This window comes from Notothenia coriiceps, unplaced genomic scaffold (genome assembly GCF_000735185.1).
Source record: "Notothenia coriiceps isolate Sejong01 unplaced genomic scaffold, NC01 NC01_scaffold00031858, whole genome shotgun sequence".
Lineage (NCBI taxonomy): Eukaryota > Metazoa > Chordata > Actinopteri > Perciformes > Nototheniidae > Notothenia > Notothenia coriiceps.
Genome location: NW_011364559.1, coordinates 6,546 through 24,527, shown reverse-complemented (window position 1 = coordinate 24,527; position 17,982 = coordinate 6,546). Strand labels below are relative to the sequence as shown.

The following is a 17,982-nucleotide window of genomic DNA, read 5'->3' as shown; positions in this document are numbered from 1 at the left end:
AATCCACTAATTACAACACATTTTAATTAATCACACACACAAGAAAGGAAAAGGCTTGGTAGATACAAATGAACAAATGTTCTGGGTGGTCCATGCATGCACAAAATGTTGCCATCCTCCTTGAGTGGAGGGTGAGACTTGTGGTATATAAACTCCCACTCCGAGTCTGCTCCCACAATCTGGGTCTGGAGGGGCGAGCTAAGAGACCAAGGATGAAGCTCCTTTTTGTAGCTGCCTTTGCACTTTTTGTGCTTTCTGCATTTGACAAGGCTGACTCTTCAGCTTATGACAAGATAGTTGCCCATAGTCGCATCAGGGCAAGAAAAGAAGGGTAAGATTCATATTTTTCATTATGATTAAATTGTAATTGGATAATTGCATTTTTAACACCCTTTTGATAACATGTTTGATTACTTTCCATGCAATGGTGATGTGCCTTGCATTAAAAGCATCAGTTATTCATTTGATTTCTGTATGTGTCTGAGTTCTGTTTTTCTATGTAATCTGATATATACTGTAGTGCAGTCACAATAGTTTCACATACATTGCTCATAATATGATATTATGTCTCACTTTGTAAAGGAGTAAGACGTGTTATAGTTTTTCAAATGATTTCTTAAATCTTGCAAACCAATACCATAGTCAGCAGGAGTGGATGTTGTGATAATGATTTATATTTGCCTGTCTGGTCTCATAAGCATCAAGGGTAGTTGCAAAAATAATTACTCATTCTTGACAGTGTCTTCCCAGCAAGTCTGTTTTAAACTTTAAATGTGGATTGTTTCCATAATATTTCCCATGTGCTTTGCCTGCCAATAATAATTCATCCCTTTTTTCTTACCCTCAATTCTCCTCAGACCCAATGTCTGCGCACTCCAACAGTTCATGGGGACCAAGAAGAAGTACTTCAGCACTTGTCGTAATTGGTACCGCGGGTCTATCTGTGGAAAGAAAGCGTAAGTGTTGTTTCATGTTTCCAATAGGACAAGTTGCCCATCCTAAAATTACAAGCAAATTGAATGACTAAATAGTTTAACCTGGACATCAGTTGGAAATACTGCATATTTTCTGTATCGCGTGCCTGCTTCTTTAAGGGTTTTCATGGAAACTTTAATGTTTTCGTGGAAACTTTAATGTTTCCACAGAGACAAACATCTGTTATCTTACTTTGAATGATTCCGCCGCTTAAAATGAAAAACACATTTGTGGAGGCTGTCCTGAATTCTTTGTTTTGGAGACTGTCCTACATGTATGTGATCCCATAAACCTCATGCGAGGGTTTTTTATAACCACGGAAGCTCGATTGTCCTTGAAAGCCACAGTGGTGAACCTCTGATTCCGGTATGTGATGTGGCTGCGAAATGTTGACTATATTCAAGAATGGAAAATATCAATTCATTTCTTTCAATCATTCCAGTCAACCTCTTTTCCTCTTTTTGTTCCAGTCCCCTCAGTTCCCATCCCTCTCACACCTACAAGCATATACATTAAGTCTTAGTACTCCAAACCAGACCTGGCTTCTTTACATTAATAATACAAAATACACACTTTAAATGTAATGGTAAACTGATGCAATGGTCTACTGAAAGCAAAACCATAGGTATTGCAAATAGATTCCAGTTTGAGTTGAGCAAATGTTTATATTAGCTGATGAACTTAGCTTGGTTACTTTAGTTGGGGATCAAAGATTAATTGAAAACACATTAATTATCGTGACAAAGATCATATTAACTTACCAAGCCCAACCTACAGTATTACCCTCCCATCTTTCCTCCCACCCTTTCTTCTACAAGCTTTGAAGATGTTTCCCACCATTTCGAAAACACAATGCCAAGTTAAATAGGTGTTTCAGTTCAATGACATCAGACATTTCACAGGAACTGATTTGAAAGCAGCTGCAGATGTTGCCTTTGGAAGAGTACCGGTATATACTGTAAACCTCTGACATTATCAGTTTCTCTGATTTAGAAAAAAAAGGACAAGAACCTTTATATCAAATATATTTAGGTACATTAAAGGTTACATTTTGTAAAAAATATGAGATATCTCCTACTATACCGAAGAAGTTACAGAAAGGAACCATCTTGAACATATTTCATTTCAAACCTTTATTTATCCAGGTGTATCCCTTGAGATCATTGATCTCTTTTTCAAGGGAGACATATATATATATATATATATATAACATAATAAAGTCTAACTTACTGTTGGTTTATAACTTGATTTAGCCAGCCAGCATACACTTCTACTTATCTGATTCAACAAGTGAAAATTATTCTGCTGACAAAGCAGCTCTGTCTCAAAGAAAACCCTGTACAACCAAACTGCTTATTAGTGATGGGTTTAATTGGAATAAAGCCACATAAAACTTTTTGTGTTTGGGAAAGTGTTCATGATCTATGTGGAACAGTTATTTTATAGAGATGCTGACAAGTCAAAAGTTTCCAACACTATGATCCCTCTGTGTGGTAAAGCAATGTTGCGAGGGTTTCGCTGACTCTGCCGGAACAGGGCTTGTGTGATCTCATCCCAGTCCCTCCGACTCCATTCAACTATGATTAAATTATAGTGGTTCAAGCAATGCAGTTTGCCATGACCGAGAAGCTTTGGTCTGTACCCTGTCTGAGACAGTTAACACATGTTTTAACTTAAAGCATAATGCTTTTATTGAAGGGTTTAGAATTCCACTACTGTAGGTTTTTGCCCAAGAGCAACTATTCACAATGATTGTATCTATAGCATGTTTTAAGTTGTGTGATCTTTCAATCCAGTTAAGAATGTGTATCTTAACATATTGCCTAATTAACTTAGTCCGTTTTGAACTAAACATGGCGAACATATGGCGCTTTCCTGGTGTGGGAAACCGCTGATAAAGAGGAACTGGTAGACCTTTGGACACTCCTTATCTTCCTCCTACTTTTCTGTTCTGAAGAACAAGTACTCCTATACACTTTTAAGACAATCAAATGTAATGCTATGTGTCACATAGTGCCAATTTTAAGCAAAACATCTGGAGGGGGGGAGCAGATTATTTGTTATAGTTTTCCAAAAAAAAATCTTGGCAGTCTAAAGTAATAAACTCCCCAGCCAACTCTGGATGCATTTGGTATTGTTAACCACTACTATATATATATATGTGTGGTTTATTTGTATTGCTGCATACCTGTTAGTTACTTGAGGTAAAATGTTCATCTGCAAATGTCTTTTTTTCCAAAAGCTGGAAACAATGAAATAGTTTAAACATGTTTAAACCTGCTGATGTACTGTTTTGGCATATTTATATATAACAGCTGCAGTTTTAATATCCTACTCGGGCTACAGTGTCCAGTGCTGTTTACAGTGCGTAGAAAGCAGAAAGGTATTCCTAAATGTTTGTACAACAGTAAATACAAATGTTTCATTTGTATCTTTTATAAATCACAATTATCCTTGTCTGTAAAAAGGTCTGATTCAGTTTAATTCAACAGTTTTTATAATTACCATCAAACCCTTTTTCAGGGTGTCAACCAAAATTACCTTAAACTCAACTGTAATTACAGCAGTTTCTCTAGGCATGACATGTTAATGTGGCTGAGGTTAACCAAATTCCAAGTAGAGTCCAAACTAACTGCTTAACTTCAAACAGGAGGTCTTGGTTATGTAAATCTACTACTGTAACGGTAGCAGCCATCTCCATTAGGTTTTGGCTAGTTGTAAGATCACATGATGTATGTGGGTAATGTAGGAGATAATGAGTAACATCTGGAAACAATGAACACAGTAAACCACTGTGAAATGATGGATCAGTTCACAACATGGCAGCCAGAAAATGTCTCACACATCTATGTTGAAAGAGGCTTGAAAACAGCATGTGAAATGATGTTTTACTGAATTGAAATGATACCCATGTTTGTGATCCATGTCTTTTGCCTGCAGGACTGTGCTTTATGAGTGCTGCCCAGGGTACATGAAGCTGGAAGGCATGCGTGGATGCCCTGCAGGTACAGTGCTACAATGTTGTACATGTTTAAAGGTTAGATGAGGATATTTCCTCCAACTGTAGAGCAGCTGTGAGCTATTTAGGAAATGAATCCAAACAAACAAAAAAAGTTTGGTGTAGCATATTGTCAACGCATAAATAGTCTTTCTTTCAAGTATTTTATAAGAATGGCATACAGACCTCTAATAATGCTTGTTTTATACATATTATTTCTTAGTGGCCCCGATCGACAATGTGTATGGCACCTTGGGTGTGGTGAAGGCCACCTCAACCCAAAAATACTCTGACATCTCTAAACTGAGGCCTGAGATTGAGGGATCTGGATCGTTTACCGTCTTTGCCCCCAGCAATGATGCATGGGAGCTTTTGGATGAAGTGAGTCAAAAGCAAAACAAAAATCTTTGTTTTGGCTCTTTTTTTTTTAGGTTTTAAAATGTCCTTCTCTTCATCTTACAGGAAATGAGGAGCGCACTGGTCAGCAATGTCAACATTGAACTGTACAACGCTCTGCATTATCACATGGCCAACCAACGCCTCTTGACCAAAGATTTAAAGAATGGAATGACTGTCACTTCCATGTACCAAGACCTTGGTCTTCAAATAAATCATTACTCCAATGGGGTGAGTATTATCATATAGTATTATCATTGCAGTCCCTTGTACCAGAGACACTTTAGTGGTATAACATTGATGTGAATGTTTTGTGCAGGTGGTGACTGTGAACTGCGCCAGGATTATCCATGGTAACCAGATTGCCACCAATGGAGTTGTGCATGTCATTGACCGTGTTATCAAAGCTGTTGGCAACACAATCCAGGATGTCATTGAGGTTGAAGATGACCTGACAACCCTGAGTGTAAGTAAACCCAAACATTGATGAAATATTTTTAGTACTTCAAGAAACAAGGATTCTGAACAAAGTATGAAATAATATAACACGTTTTCCAATTTCAATATAAGCATGAAGAGCAATATAGAAAATAAAGCAGATGCATAAATCAAAAACTGCAAAATTGTAAGGTTGTAATGTCTTGCTTTTGCAAATGTTTCCAGTTTATATATCATATTTTGATGTTCACTAAAAGTAATTATGTGATAACATTTTAGGATGTGGCTCAAAACTCTGGTCTTCTGGAGAAGCTGGGTCAGCCAGGACATTTCACTCTCTTTGCTCCCACCAACAAAGCCTTTGAGACTCTGGGCAGTGAAGTGTTGGAAAGACTTCAGGGCGACAAAAAGGTCCTCAAAGGTAAATACGACTTGTTCTCAGAGGTGTCTCGCAGTTCTTTAGACCACTCACAGTCATTTAAAACATTGTTGTTGAGACTGATGTTTATATTAACTGTTGCAAATAGGGCCATACTTATATTGATTGATGAAGGTAAAGACAAAGAAATGCAATGATTCCCTGGCAGCCTTTTTCCTAGGCTTAATTCCCCATAAAGTGATGTTTCAACTTCCCCCAACTCAAAACAGATGGCGCCGCATTGAATCTGGAACTTAAACACATCTGGCAAGCTGTGCATGACACCGTTTTGTTAAAGCCTAATAAAAATACGCCTGAAGATTCAAGTAGTGCATTAAGTTCTCGATGAAGGTCAAACAATGCAACACATCCTTTAACACTTATGTGTCCTTAAATCTTTTTTTCTTAAAAATATGCAAGAATAGTACCACTTTAATCTTTAATTAGAGAAGGTAAATACTTTAAATTACTCTAAGGTTTGAAAATCCTGGGGGAAAAAAACACCAAAAAGTGCAGAATCTCATAGAAAACGTTCATACAACACCGAGAGGCAGGAAACAGCTGCTTCATTGAGCAAACTGGTCGAATTGGCAACATCCCAAAAAATTTTATTAGCCCACAGTTCCCCTTATGATGTGAGACCAGATCAGACCATTTCACACAAAGTTAAACAGAACGTTGACGAAATCACAAGCCTTCTCAGTCGAGGACCCAAGGGATCTAAGGGTTCCTCAGGTTCCCAGGACGTTATATCCTTAGCTGCAACATAACATAAGAGAGGCTATAAAACAGCCAATGCAGTCAACCAACCCACTCAAATAAACATCTACCCATATCCCTCAACCACATAATAATTAAAAACTTGGTCCTGCGTTTTCAGCTCTCCTGAATTTCCACATCCTGGACTCTGTCCAGTGCTCTGAGGCTATCATGGGTGGCACCTCCTACGAGACCCTGGAGGGCAACAACATTGAGATCGGCTGTGATGGCGAGAGTTTAACAGTCAATGGCATCAAGATGGTGCTCAAGAAGGACATTGTCACCACCAATGGTGTCATCCACCTTATTGATCAAGTGCTCATGCCAGACTCAGGTTAGACTTACACATTTTCCCCTTATTAATGATTACCCGATTTACTACATTAATACATATATTGTTTTTTTGTAATCCATATTTTAATGGTGTTTAAATTCCCTTTGCGCCTCAAGCTAAACAGGTGATGGAACTGGTTGGAAGTTCCCAGTCAACCTTTGGAGACATGGTGTCCGAGCTAGGCCTTTCTGCTTCCATGCAATCTGACGCTGAGTACACTCTGCTTGCCCCCCTCAACACTGTCTTCAATGGTGAGCAACATACTGGTGATTAAATAAAGCACGCCCCTATTTAGTTGGTGCCTGGGTCCATTTTCTAGACTCTACTCTAGTCACATTCTGGAATAATTGTTGGCACATTGCAGAAGCTTTATGCCATGTAACAGCAAGTGTCCACTCCCCCAGAGAACATTCCTGGATTTCACCCAAAGGGAGTAGAGATGATTTCTTTTTGCATCAAGAACGACAGAGAACATTTCTCTTTTAAATGGGTGTAAGGAATGCACTGGCAACAGCTGGATGTAACAGGAACAGGAATCATGTCTCGTGTGGTCCACCAACTGTGCAGTAAATCAAGTCAGTGACAGCAGATGTGTCTTTGGTCACACTTAGTTTTCCAGCTGCTATGTTTTACATTATGTTTTAAATAATAAGAATATAGAAAAGCATTCATTTAGCCAATGAATCGGAAGGAAATGTAGAATGTTGCTGGTATGTTTTACATACCACAAACATTCTACATTTCCTTCCGATAAATAGTATTAATAGAAAAAAATTCTGTAAAGGAAATCTATTAATAATATTATTATTATTATAAATCTAATAAATATATTTTATNTGTTGCACTTCCTGACTCACTAGTATGATTTTTAATGTGTAACAGTTTAGAGTTTCTTTAAGCTACTTCAAATTTGTTCACGTCTTTAAACAGTTATACCATTTTTGTTTTTTTATTTCATGCACTACTGACTTCAGTTATGTTGGTATTCCCCAAAAGATAAAAGTTTCGGTAAGAGAGGTTTCAAGGAGGAGTTACATCACTCTTTGGTGTGAATATTTGGATACTTTAACACTATGCTGCATGCCAGACTTTTTCCACCATGGAAAACATCTGTCTATTTCCCACAAGGATGAGTCATGAAAAAAACACACATGAAACCAAACCTGCAAGCGTTCTGTTGGTTATACTGTCCAATTAAAATGGTGTTGCACTTTCCTAATAATATTAAACATTCTACTCGCAGTCACGTTAGCCAAAAGCTCTCAAGTACATTTTCAGTGAATATAAAGAGTGTTATGACAGCAGTGTTCAATAAATGTGTGCAATATAGCAGGATGATGCACATGAGGAAAGCAGAAAGCTCCTTTAGCGTCACACACTAGACTTTCTCAACTCCTAATTAGACAAGTTACCACAATCTTCTAGGAAGCACTTCAGTTCCACTAAAAAGCATTTCCCATCTGTTGAACTTGAGGTTAGGAAGGAACGGAAATAAAGTAGATAATACCAACAAGGCTGCCGGACTGCCATTTATTTTGTAGAAATTACAACCAGCTGATTTAAGAAGAAGAAGAAGAAGAAGAAGAAGAAGAAGAAGAAGAAGAAGAAGAAGAAGAAGAGAAGATGGACCTTTATTAATCCTCCGAGGGGGAAATTCAGTTTCCACTCTGTCGTACACACACAAGCGTTTTTATACAGGTCATGCAGTACACACAGTACACACTTTTTAGAACATGCACATACAAATACACACACAGTTATATGCACACATGCACATGCAGTTGAGAGGTCAGAGCGGAGGCAGCCAGTCTAGCCGGCGCCAGTGAGCAGTTGGGGGTTATGTGCCTTGCTCAAGGGCACTTTGGCAGTGGCCTAGGAGGTGAACTGGCCCCTCTCCAGTACCAGTCCACACTCCGTATTTTTTTGATCCGATCGGGGACGTGAACCGGCAACCCTTCGGTCCAAAATCCAATCCCCTATACAGACTGAACCACTTCCGCCCAGAATAAGAATATTACATATTGGTTCCGAAATAATTAAAATCCTCTTTATGCCATGCAACCTGTCCTGCAAGCCAATGCTTATGTTAAGTAAAGCAATTTAACAGTGTTTGGGTTGGCCAAAGCAATTAAGATGTTAAACCTGAAGGCAAAGGATTATGTGTGCCCTCCCTCATGTGTCCTTTCATCAGCACGCAGGGGCTATCGTCTGCTTCAGGTAATAATTCAAAATAAGTCACTAGATCCAATGTAAAACTGCACTGTTTAGAGCTCAGAAGAAAATACACGATGAGTATTAGTTCATTCAGTGATGTCGTTGTAATGAAGGTGGAATTCTCATATTTGTCAAAACCAAGACAATAATAAAAATACTGGATCTTAATGCCATTACCAGCAGATAATGATTTTCCGTAAAATTCTAATCTTCTCTGTCTGTCTCGGATAAACTGTTTGGGAGGTTGTTGCATACTGTTGACCCCCCTTGTGCCTCCGCTATGGAATTTGGGGGAAAGAAAACACAAGACTGCAGCTGCTGCTGGTCAAACGGCAAGTATTTTGTAATCTTGCTGGTCTCTCTGTTAAGATACTGAATGTTCAGCACTGAGAAAATGTATTAATGTGAGATGCACAATTTAATACCACAATCAAAAACTCCAAGTGACATCTTCAAAAAACAACCAAAGACAAAAGAAGGGATGAGATGGAAAGAACAGTTTTGGGAATAAGATGAGGATACAAATGAATTATGTATGAACAAAATGCTCATTTTCTGGAAAACGTTTTGTATCTGCCACATTTTCCTCTGAAAGGTACAAAGGGACCTGTCCATAAATCCATCTTACATTTCCCTGGAAATATATCTGCATGCTGTGTAATGCATTGCAAATCACAGAACAATATGTTTTTTCTTATTTTTAATATAGAGAGAGAAATCTTAAATGGTCTTGATAAAAATTGCTTGTACTTGAGCCAAAAGCTATACATTATATTACCAACCTAACACTATAAAAGCATCTCTCAGGGAAATTGGACAATATGTAAATGTGTAGTACACTCAATATGCTTCTATATAATCTACATACAGTATGTTTCATTCTACTGATGAAACATAAAAAGCATCTAAACATTAAATACAAAGACCAAAAAATCCACCACATAAAAATCACACAAACTTCAGGGAGATCCATTTCCAGCAGAAACCGTCCAATTCTTGAAGGAATCATTATCAGGCACATAAGCATTTTTCCAATTTGCAAGCATCAAACCAAGAGGCCTGAAATAAAGTTGGATACATTTACAGGAAGCCAAATTTTGTCAAGCAATTTGACCATTCAGTATGAATATTAGTCTAGGTCACTGGGGTCATTCTTATATGATTTATAGAGATCCAGCAAGAGAAAAGTGTCCAGGAATAGCTTGCTCTTGAAAAATGGTCCATTGAGTTATAGCTACCGTGAGGCAATAATTCAGTGACAAAATAACAAATAAGTGGATTCAGATTTAAGCAAATACTCTATCTGTTACTCAGACGTTTCAAAGTTCAGGTTCAGATGACTTGTTATGGCTTTGCAGTTGTGCAAGGCAAGAAACACTCCACTGACCTGAAACTGTCACCCAGGACTCAACTCAGATGGAAGCTTTTGATCCATCTTCACTTCAGTACGAGTACAATTTAATTGGCTTTACTGCTTGGCTGCATAAAGATTATCTTCATGTGGATGAGGGCAGATTTATTTTTTATTGTGCCCAAGTCTATACATGATGGCACTTCAGTGGAAACTAATCCAAGACACAAAGCCGCTGCGCCAGGAACATGTCAGCACTCTGGACCCAGATGCATCCAGATGATGAGCCACTTTCACACAGCTGCATCCAAGGCATTCAGCAATACACACTTTTACTGGGCCAAGAAATTCTCTTGGTATGCTCATACGATTTGGACAAATTAAAATCAAACTGAAACCTTCCCTGAACTCCCACATTTGCAGGTCACATGTGATTACACTTGTGTATTAAGTCAAGGACATCTTGCTATTCACAATACTTCTTATATTCAAATAAAAACTTGTATCAGGAGTTTATTAAATGATTGTTTAATTTTGGAACATTATCTTATGACTGTACTTTACTCTGTCTGTTTTGGTAATAGAGAAATAAAATGCAGTCATCAATTACTAATTACATTATCTAGCAGTAAGTACATGTTTTAAGAACTGTGTCTTGTATGAAAACCACAGCTTGACACCCCTTTGAAGGCAGTTAAACTAAATTATTAATGCATTGTCTTGTCAGAAAATTACAAACAACCAACACTTGACAAATAAATGAAAGTTTATGAATGTGTGGTCTCCCTTTAGGTTGAGCTCACAGCTGCCTCTGGGTGACAGTGATGAACAGTGGAAACTGTCAAGTGAGATTTGAATAGTTGTTGGTGATGCACGGGGCTCATAAATGACTGAATAATTGATTGTTTAGTACAGTGTGGAAAACTAAGTGGAAAAACAGAAGGATCCCTCTAGCAGATGTTTTCTCCATTTTTCCGTGTGTTGTTAAATAAAATATAGCCTGCTGTGCGTCCGTCTGAAGAAAGCGTTCACTCTCTACGCGGTAAGGTTTACCTTTAACTGAAGCAGTTTCCCTATAGTTACTCAAACTCTGCTGGTTAACACATTGCAAAGGTTACTGATAGTGTGAAAATAAGCGACTTTAATAAAAGGGAAAATATCATTTAAACAACCGAACATTAAATGGTTGACTATTTATTTTAATTCCCAGCGCACACCCTAGCATTACAAAATAAAACGTAATTCAATCATCATACTGTCATAAAGTATACATGATGAATTTGGGGTGAATCAATTGCAACAGGACTCCTCAGCTTTCTTTTACATTACATGTCACTAGTTATCCAAAGCGACTTACAGTTTACAATAATGTGCCAATCCCCACAGGAGTGTCTTGCCTCCCTACAGCCGCCATTATCTTCTATTTTTGCCATATCTGTGGATTTTGCTATTGTAAATAATAAAGATAACAGAATATGTTGGTACTTCTTGTTTGGATGGTATGCAAGTTGCTACTTTAGTTTTCTGTGGCCCACTGACTGGATGAACAGACAGAATGGTTCATATCATTTTAGTTTTACTGATTAAAGCAACATTCAAATAACAACACTATCACTCCAAGCAGTGGGAAACCAGCTGCATGGCTCAATAAAGCCTGTTGTTGCACTGTGAATTATTTTTATTTGAAATGACAGATGAACAAAACAATGCCTTTTACATTTTGCCATATTTGTATTGATGTGAGCTCCAGGAATTTGTGCTTGTTTCTTGGGAGTCCTTAGATATTTACCACTTTTACTCAATCCAAAAACCATAAAGAGCACCGAAGATTTTTGCACACGAGCCAGACAACAGAGGAGCTGGGGCTGTCCCAAATGTCTGCGCACAACATCTCACACAATGTCCCTGCAACTCCTGAGCAAATATTTTAACTGGCTGTGCTGTTGAAAACAACATCTTAAATATGATTCATTCTTCTGATAAACATCTAACCACTGTAAATTATTACTAATGACATAAAACCTGCCGATTTGTTTTCACGTTATGCAAAGTTGTTTGTGTTTTAATGCATGTGCCATATACTGTATTATATGGTGATACATTTTTATCTTATATAATGTCATCTTTAAAGTTTTCGAAAGTTGACCTCCATGCTTCCTCTTAAAGAAACAGAAAAATGACTGTCCCATTAAAGAGGCGGGCTCCGAAATGTTAGCGTCTAATTTAAGGAATTTTTATTTGGAAAATGTAGACATGTTATTGAGATTGTATACTTTAGATTCTCTTTTCTGAACTATTGTTGGGCATCCAAGTACATTCGAAATGACTCCAAACAACAATCTCTTCTAATACAACTTTCAAATCGTCATATTCATATAAAAGAAAGCATTTTATTGGAAAATGTTTAAAAAATAGGAAAGAAAAAACTCTGCAGCTGAATAGATTGATCCTAATGATACAAGCATAGACAACATTTACATGAAACCTTAAACAACTTCCAACTTCAGGAACAAAACAATGAATGTAACAGTTTTAATCTGAGACACAACATCATTTCTGCTGACATTTATAAATCTTCCCAAACAGCTAGTAAAATCAACTTGCTTTGACCGTCTCCTCTGGCAAAGAAACAGAGAGGTTTAGAACTGAAATGTTTTTTATAGCTACTCTAATGGCTTGGATGTAAAACATTCGTATTGTTATCTTAATTCGCTTTTTACCCCTAAAGCAATGCCAACATTTAACACACACTTACATATCCTGAACTTTTTATTAGACATAGCACACTCAAAATAGATATACATTCAATGCACCATTACATTGTTTACGAGAAAAGGTTTGTTTTTGGCAATTATACCTTCTACAGTATATTTCAAATCACGGGCATTTTAAGTGTTTCACCTGTATTAAAACAACAATCTCAACCTCTTGGTTTGGTGTCTCTTTCTTCTTCTACAACGTCGACGTTCTCATTCGTTCATGCTCAGTCTCTTGCTCTCCTCCTGGTGCCATCTGGTAAATAAAAAGGTAAAGGATATAACCATATATACAAGTCAATCAGTGAATGATGATAATGTTGAATATGAACTGCATTGAAGCTCGGCATCAAGGCGCTGATGTCATCTATCGCAATGGAAACAATAAGCTCAGCACCGCAGGGAGTGGGAAGTGAGTCAATATCTTTACGCATACAGAAGCGTATGGACACTGAGCTTACAAGTGTTTGCTGTATTGGATGTGGGATTCATAAACTGCATTACAGTATGAACAGCAGCCGCAGGGGCATTAGCACCAAGTCACAGCATAGCTTTCACGTGAGCGTTGTGGCGGCAAGCATGGCAGCAAAAGAGATAGCAGCCAACATTTACCTTAAAAGTAGTTTGGCATTTTGGAAAATATGCTTATTTGCTTTATTGACAAAAGTTAGATGAGACGATTATTATCATTAAGTGGTATCAATCTGCTCATCTCAGCCAAAAAGTGAGAAGTTTAAGTGTATTTCCCAAAATGTCAAATAATTCCTTTAAGTACACACACCTGAAGGGGTGCATTGGATAAATGCAGAGGAATATGCCATGTGAACAAAACAGCAGACTCAACACAATGGCCTGAACTAGCTCCAAGCTGCTTTTATTACAAATTGCAGCTGTTTTCTTTGGACTGGCTCATTTTCTTTACCTAGAACTCTCCGAGAACCAGTTTTTCTTGTCCTGCCTGCTATAAAGGCAAACACACATATATGTCACACATATTTTACGAATTTTTCTTTCCCAATTACTGAGATTATACAAACTAATAAAACTCACCTTGGATAATCCTGGCTAGTCTATCACTATCCTCTTCAGTGTTGGCAAGACCTGAAATGTCAGTTCCTGAAGAAAAAAGCAAACATCTCTAAAGTAAAAGCGAATTATTTTATACAGAAGAGCTTTGTTCTGTTCTGCTTGAAAAACGAATCAGGTTACATTGTTGTTTTTCAGCCTTAATATAGCAATGATGACAGACACCTTGTATATTAACATACTGTATGGATAACCAGCTGTTTCCTCTGGAGATTTACATATTTATTTCAATTCCATTTAATCACCCAGCCATTAGTAACCATAGCATAATGTTATTGTGGTTATTCCTTATTTATGGGGTTACTTGTAGTAAATTACTTAAAATACTGTGAACCTGAATACCATTGATGATTATAGTGACACAACTAGGACAATGAACCCCATTGTTTATAAAAACAAACTATTAAATCCTTACATGTCTGTTCAAATCTCATTAAGTTTCACTCACCTTCCAGGGCTATGTTGGTGGTGCCATAGCTGCTTGAGAACTGAGAGCCTGCAGACAACAGCATTCATGAATCTTTTAGATGATACATGATATAAAACTACTGACGTATTGATTTCACTGAAATATATGTACCTTCAATGACCCTGGTAACCTTGGTGATGGACGGTTGACCTTCAATGACCCTGGTGACCTTGGTGATGGACGGTTGACCTTCAATGACCCTGGTGACCTTGGTGATGGACGGTTGAGCTTCAATGACCCTGGTGACCTTGGTGATGGACGGTTGACCTTCAATGACCCTTGTGACTTTGGTGATGGACGGTTGACCTTCAATTACCCTGGTAACCTTGGTGATAGTGGGCTCCCCTTGGATAATCCTTGTAACTTTCCTTTCATCAGGAACTATAATAGCAAAGAAGAAATGTTTCATTATTATTATTATTATTTATTTATTTTAAATAGTATTCTTGCACTGCTGTTTTATTTTCATAAATTATGTTGCTTCATGTTTGTGTTTCAAAACAGTTTATATGGCTGACTGGTACACAATTAGCCAGAAGCAGAAAAGAGATTTCTTATTTCTCTCTCAGATTATTGCTACTCCAGCTGTCAAATACTGTATGTTTCTATGTGTGAAAAGACGGATTAATAATGAAAATGGTTGGTGATTGATCAGTACATGTTTCAAGTTAACAGGCAGTAGCCTTCCTATTCATTGCCCGATTCTATGCATGGAACAGTTTTTTGTTGTCATACACTGTGTTGTACTGACTAGGAATCACATGATGATTATACTCTTTAATCATAACTACTGTACCTTCTTGGATGACACGAGTCACGGTCCTCTCTAATAACGACAGGAGATATTATGCCATTAATGACGGTGAAGAATATACCTGTAAACAAATATGGTATTTCATAGCCAAAATCATCATATTTGCACTACTTACTCATAAATGTAAGGGGGATTTCCTGATATCTGAATCCTGAGATGTACTGCAAAAAAAGAAGGAAATATTTTACCACAGATGATACTAACAGCAGGGATTCAAGTTGGACCATGCTCATTTTCAGTGATTGATTACCCTGTGAAAGACAAATTGCTGAGCACAGTCATAACACCCTGCTTCCAAACCACTGCTTGATGCTTTGAACAGATGGTTTTCAAGCTGATTCTTTTCTTGTACTGTAATTCATGTTGAGTTACATAAATTGTATTTTGGCAGCCGTAGAAGAAATTAAAACAACAAACACCTGTATTTTGAAAACTACACATTGTATTTAATAAGCCTCACAGCTTTAATAAAAATAAGTAATTTCTTAATCTATTACCTTGATTTGCATGTAACTGATGAGCCTCTTCAATAGCATGAGCCAATCCTGGTTGCCAACAGGGATATCTGAAAGAAAACACAGGGCAGTAATTATGGTTGGGCCTTTACAAAAGTAAAATAAAAAGAGAGTGCGTCATTTGATTTGTAAATTGTACCTGCAGGATACAAGACTTGGTTGACAAAGTGAACGACTCCATTTGTGGCCATGATATCAGATTCAGGGACTAGGACAGAGTTCACTTGCATTGAGCTGTTTGCCTGAAGGACACATTTACAAACAAGTAAAACAAAAAATGAAATGATTATTCTTTTACTGAATTATTTAAACACATTTTAATAGTGTCATCCTTAAAGATACAACAAAGTACATTAATACCAGAAAATGGATCTTAAGGTATATGACTAATTGACTTAAGATAAGAGATGTTCGGTCTTATTGTGCTAAATACTTACAAACATCACTCTGAGGTTGCTGCCCTGAAGGGACTTCAGAAGGTTTGTCACCCCAGACTCCAAACCACCACCAATGAAGATACCATTATTGATGTGATACAAAAGGATGGTTCTGAGAGCATCGGTATCACCTGAAAAAAAAATGGCAAACCATAAACTAGCAACATGCATTCCGTGGTTGTGGTTTAACACATTAAACGATAGAAGGACTATATAGAGACATACTCCTTAACAAGGACAAATCACTGCTGCTCAAGCCAGCAAAAGCTTTGTCGCTTGGGGCAAACAGAGTAAAGTCTCCCTCCTGTTTCAGCAGGTCGGTTAAGCCAGCATCTTCCATTAGAGACAAAAAGATCCTGCAGCAACGAGGAGAAAAACACAGTTATTACGCTGTTACAGAAACCACTAAGGACAGCATGTTGTCATTACTATATGTGCCATGTGGGTTTTAGGGAAAGATGCAGAAAGATGTGGTTTGAGAATTATGCTGCATTTGACTACCACAGTCACTTTTCCATATAAATGCTCTGTACTTACTTGAACCCTCCGTTTTCTGTCAGAATCTGAAACATAGTGTTTTCCGCTGGTTTCAACAGAGTTCTCATGAGATGAAGGGCCCCGTTGCTTCCTTCTTTACTGCCTCTTATTAGACACGCATTCTCAATGCACACAGCCTGGAGAAATAGTCCACAAGTCAAGGGTATTAATGTTAAAGTATGTTTCAAAGATCTGACGATTGCGTCAAATATCGCAGGTAAAATATCTTAAAAAGTATAATAATAATAAATAAATAATAATAAAGACGCTTATGTAATTTATAGATGGAGTGAATGTAGGTTGTGTTTCGTGAGACCCAGCAACAATTTTTGGGCACAACTTAAAAGGAGACGCACCGAGCGATAGATGAAGACCCTCAGAAATCTTCCTCCAATAGTTTCCAGCTGCTGACCGTTAAACAGCTGTCCCAAGACGACCTTACTCTTCAAGATGTGGTTCTCCAGGATAATTCTGAGCAGACTTTGATCCATCGACATCACCTCATCTGTAAAGGAAATCAATTGTTTTATATTTTCTATAAAATATATTTATTAGATTTATAATAATAATAATATTATTAATAGATTTCCTTTACAGAATTTTTTTCNATCAAATCTACAAATCTTACAAGTTAGTTAGAATTCATGCAGCTGAGGCCAATGTAGGTTAATTCATTGTTGGAGCTTGGTTATAAAGTTTGAATATTTTGGCCTCAGCTGCATGAATTCTAACTAACTTGTAAGATTTGTAGATTTGATTTGTTTTTTTTGTAACTATGTAACTTTTTTAGTTTTTATCTTTTTTTAGCATATTGTTTATTATATTATAAGTTAGTACTTTTTTAGCATATTGTTGTGTTGTTTGTTTATTATATTATAACTTAGTACTTTTTTTTTAATGCATGTAAGATATGCAACACTAAGCTGTCTGTGGCTCTTTCCTGCTGTAACGCTGCAAATGTCCCCTCTGTGGGACTAATAAAGGTATTCTGATTCTGATTCTAACTACTTACTAACTTATTTTTCCTCACATTTCCCCCAACTTTATAGGTGCGATAGGGCACTTTTAACAAAGTTACTTAATTATTTATTCTCTGACCTAAACCAGATGTTAAAAATGTGTCCCTTGTGGTTGCTTATATCTGGAGGAATCCACGTTTACAGTGTTGCTTTTTAAAGTTAGAGTTCCTCAGAGTGGATTAATGAACAAATGCACAGTAAGAAGCCAAGGACACTCTGAATTATGGTACTTCAAGGAATGATGTTTAAAACGATATACTGCACCTGGCTACACAAGTAATATAATTTACAGGTTCTCAGTATTATCCCTGTTCATTGCGGGCTGCATATAAAACTTCAGTTAGCTTGTAGCCAACAACACTCCCCTTTCCTTCTGTTTCTCCAGCAGTTTCTGGGAGCTATGCGAGCCACGTAGATGGGATTCCCTGTGCTTTTGTTGTCCAGAATTCCAGCCTGCTGTTTCGTC

General features: G+C 37.4%; 2 protein-coding genes across 5 annotated transcripts; one reads left to right on the top strand and one right to left on the bottom strand.

Annotated features, from left to right (window-relative positions):
- The first annotated feature begins 169 nt into the window (after positions 1–169).
- Positions 170–6,613, top strand: LOC104960486 (periostin-like). The gene is made up of 9 exons (XM_010788554.1): positions 170–331; positions 858–956; positions 3,916–3,980; positions 4,197–4,354; positions 4,436–4,600; positions 4,689–4,835; positions 5,087–5,228; positions 6,106–6,318; positions 6,435–6,613. The coding sequence occupies exons 1-9, from the start codon at positions 213–215 to the stop codon at positions 6,590–6,592; spliced, it is 1,266 nt and encodes a 421-aa protein (XP_010786856.1). The 5' UTR covers positions 170–212; the 3' UTR covers positions 6,593–6,613.
- A 5,481-nt stretch (positions 6,614–12,094) lies between these two features.
- Positions 12,095–17,035, bottom strand: LOC104960487 (periostin-like). 4 transcript variants are annotated; one of them, XM_010788555.1, is made up of 13 exons: positions 16,854–17,035; positions 16,498–16,634; positions 16,186–16,316; positions 15,961–16,091; positions 15,663–15,765; positions 15,506–15,573; positions 15,124–15,169; positions 14,991–15,020; positions 14,306–14,575; positions 14,174–14,221; positions 13,690–13,755; positions 13,562–13,600; positions 12,095–12,895 (listed from the first exon to the last, which is right to left on the bottom strand). In XM_010788555.1, the coding sequence occupies exons 1-13, from the start codon at positions 16,992–16,994 to the stop codon at positions 12,867–12,869; spliced, it is 1,239 nt and encodes a 412-aa protein (XP_010786857.1). In that variant the 5' UTR covers positions 16,995–17,035; the 3' UTR covers positions 12,095–12,866. The 4 variants fall into 4 exon arrangements, with proteins under 4 accessions (XP_010786857.1, XP_010786858.1, XP_010786860.1 ...); XM_010788556.1 differs by having other exon boundaries at positions 13,562–13,597; XM_010788558.1 differs by having other exon boundaries at positions 14,462–14,575.
- Positions 17,036–17,982: the final 947 nt, after the last annotated feature.

What these genes read in the sequence shown, in the direction of transcription:
- LOC104960486 (XM_010788554.1), top strand. Translation starts at nt 213, where the DNA reads ATGAAGCTCCTTTTTGTAGCTGCCTTTGCACTTTTTGTGCTTTCTGCA. An exon ending in CATGGGAGCTTTTGGATGAA is followed by an intron (nt 4,355 to 4,435) that starts GTGAGTCAAAAG and finishes TTCATCTTACAG; the next exon opens with GAAATGAGGAGCGCACTGGT. An exon ending in CGACAAAAAGGTCCTCAAAG is followed by an intron (nt 5,229 to 6,105) that starts GTAAATACGACT and finishes CTGCGTTTTCAG; the next exon opens with CTCTCCTGAATTTCCACATC.
- LOC104960487 (XM_010788555.1), bottom strand. Translation starts at nt 16,994, where the DNA reads ATGTCGATGGATCAAAGTCTGCTCAGAATTATCCTGGAGAACCACATC. An exon ending in GCAACCTCAGAGTGATGTTT is followed by an intron (nt 15,766 to 15,960) that starts GTAAGTATTTAG and finishes TGTGTCCTTCAG; the next exon opens with GCAAACAGCTCAATGCAAGT. An exon ending in CACCAACATAGCCCTGGAAG is followed by an intron (nt 13,756 to 14,173) that starts GTGAGTGAAACT and finishes TTTTTTCTTCAG; the next exon opens with GAACTGACATTTCAGGTCTT.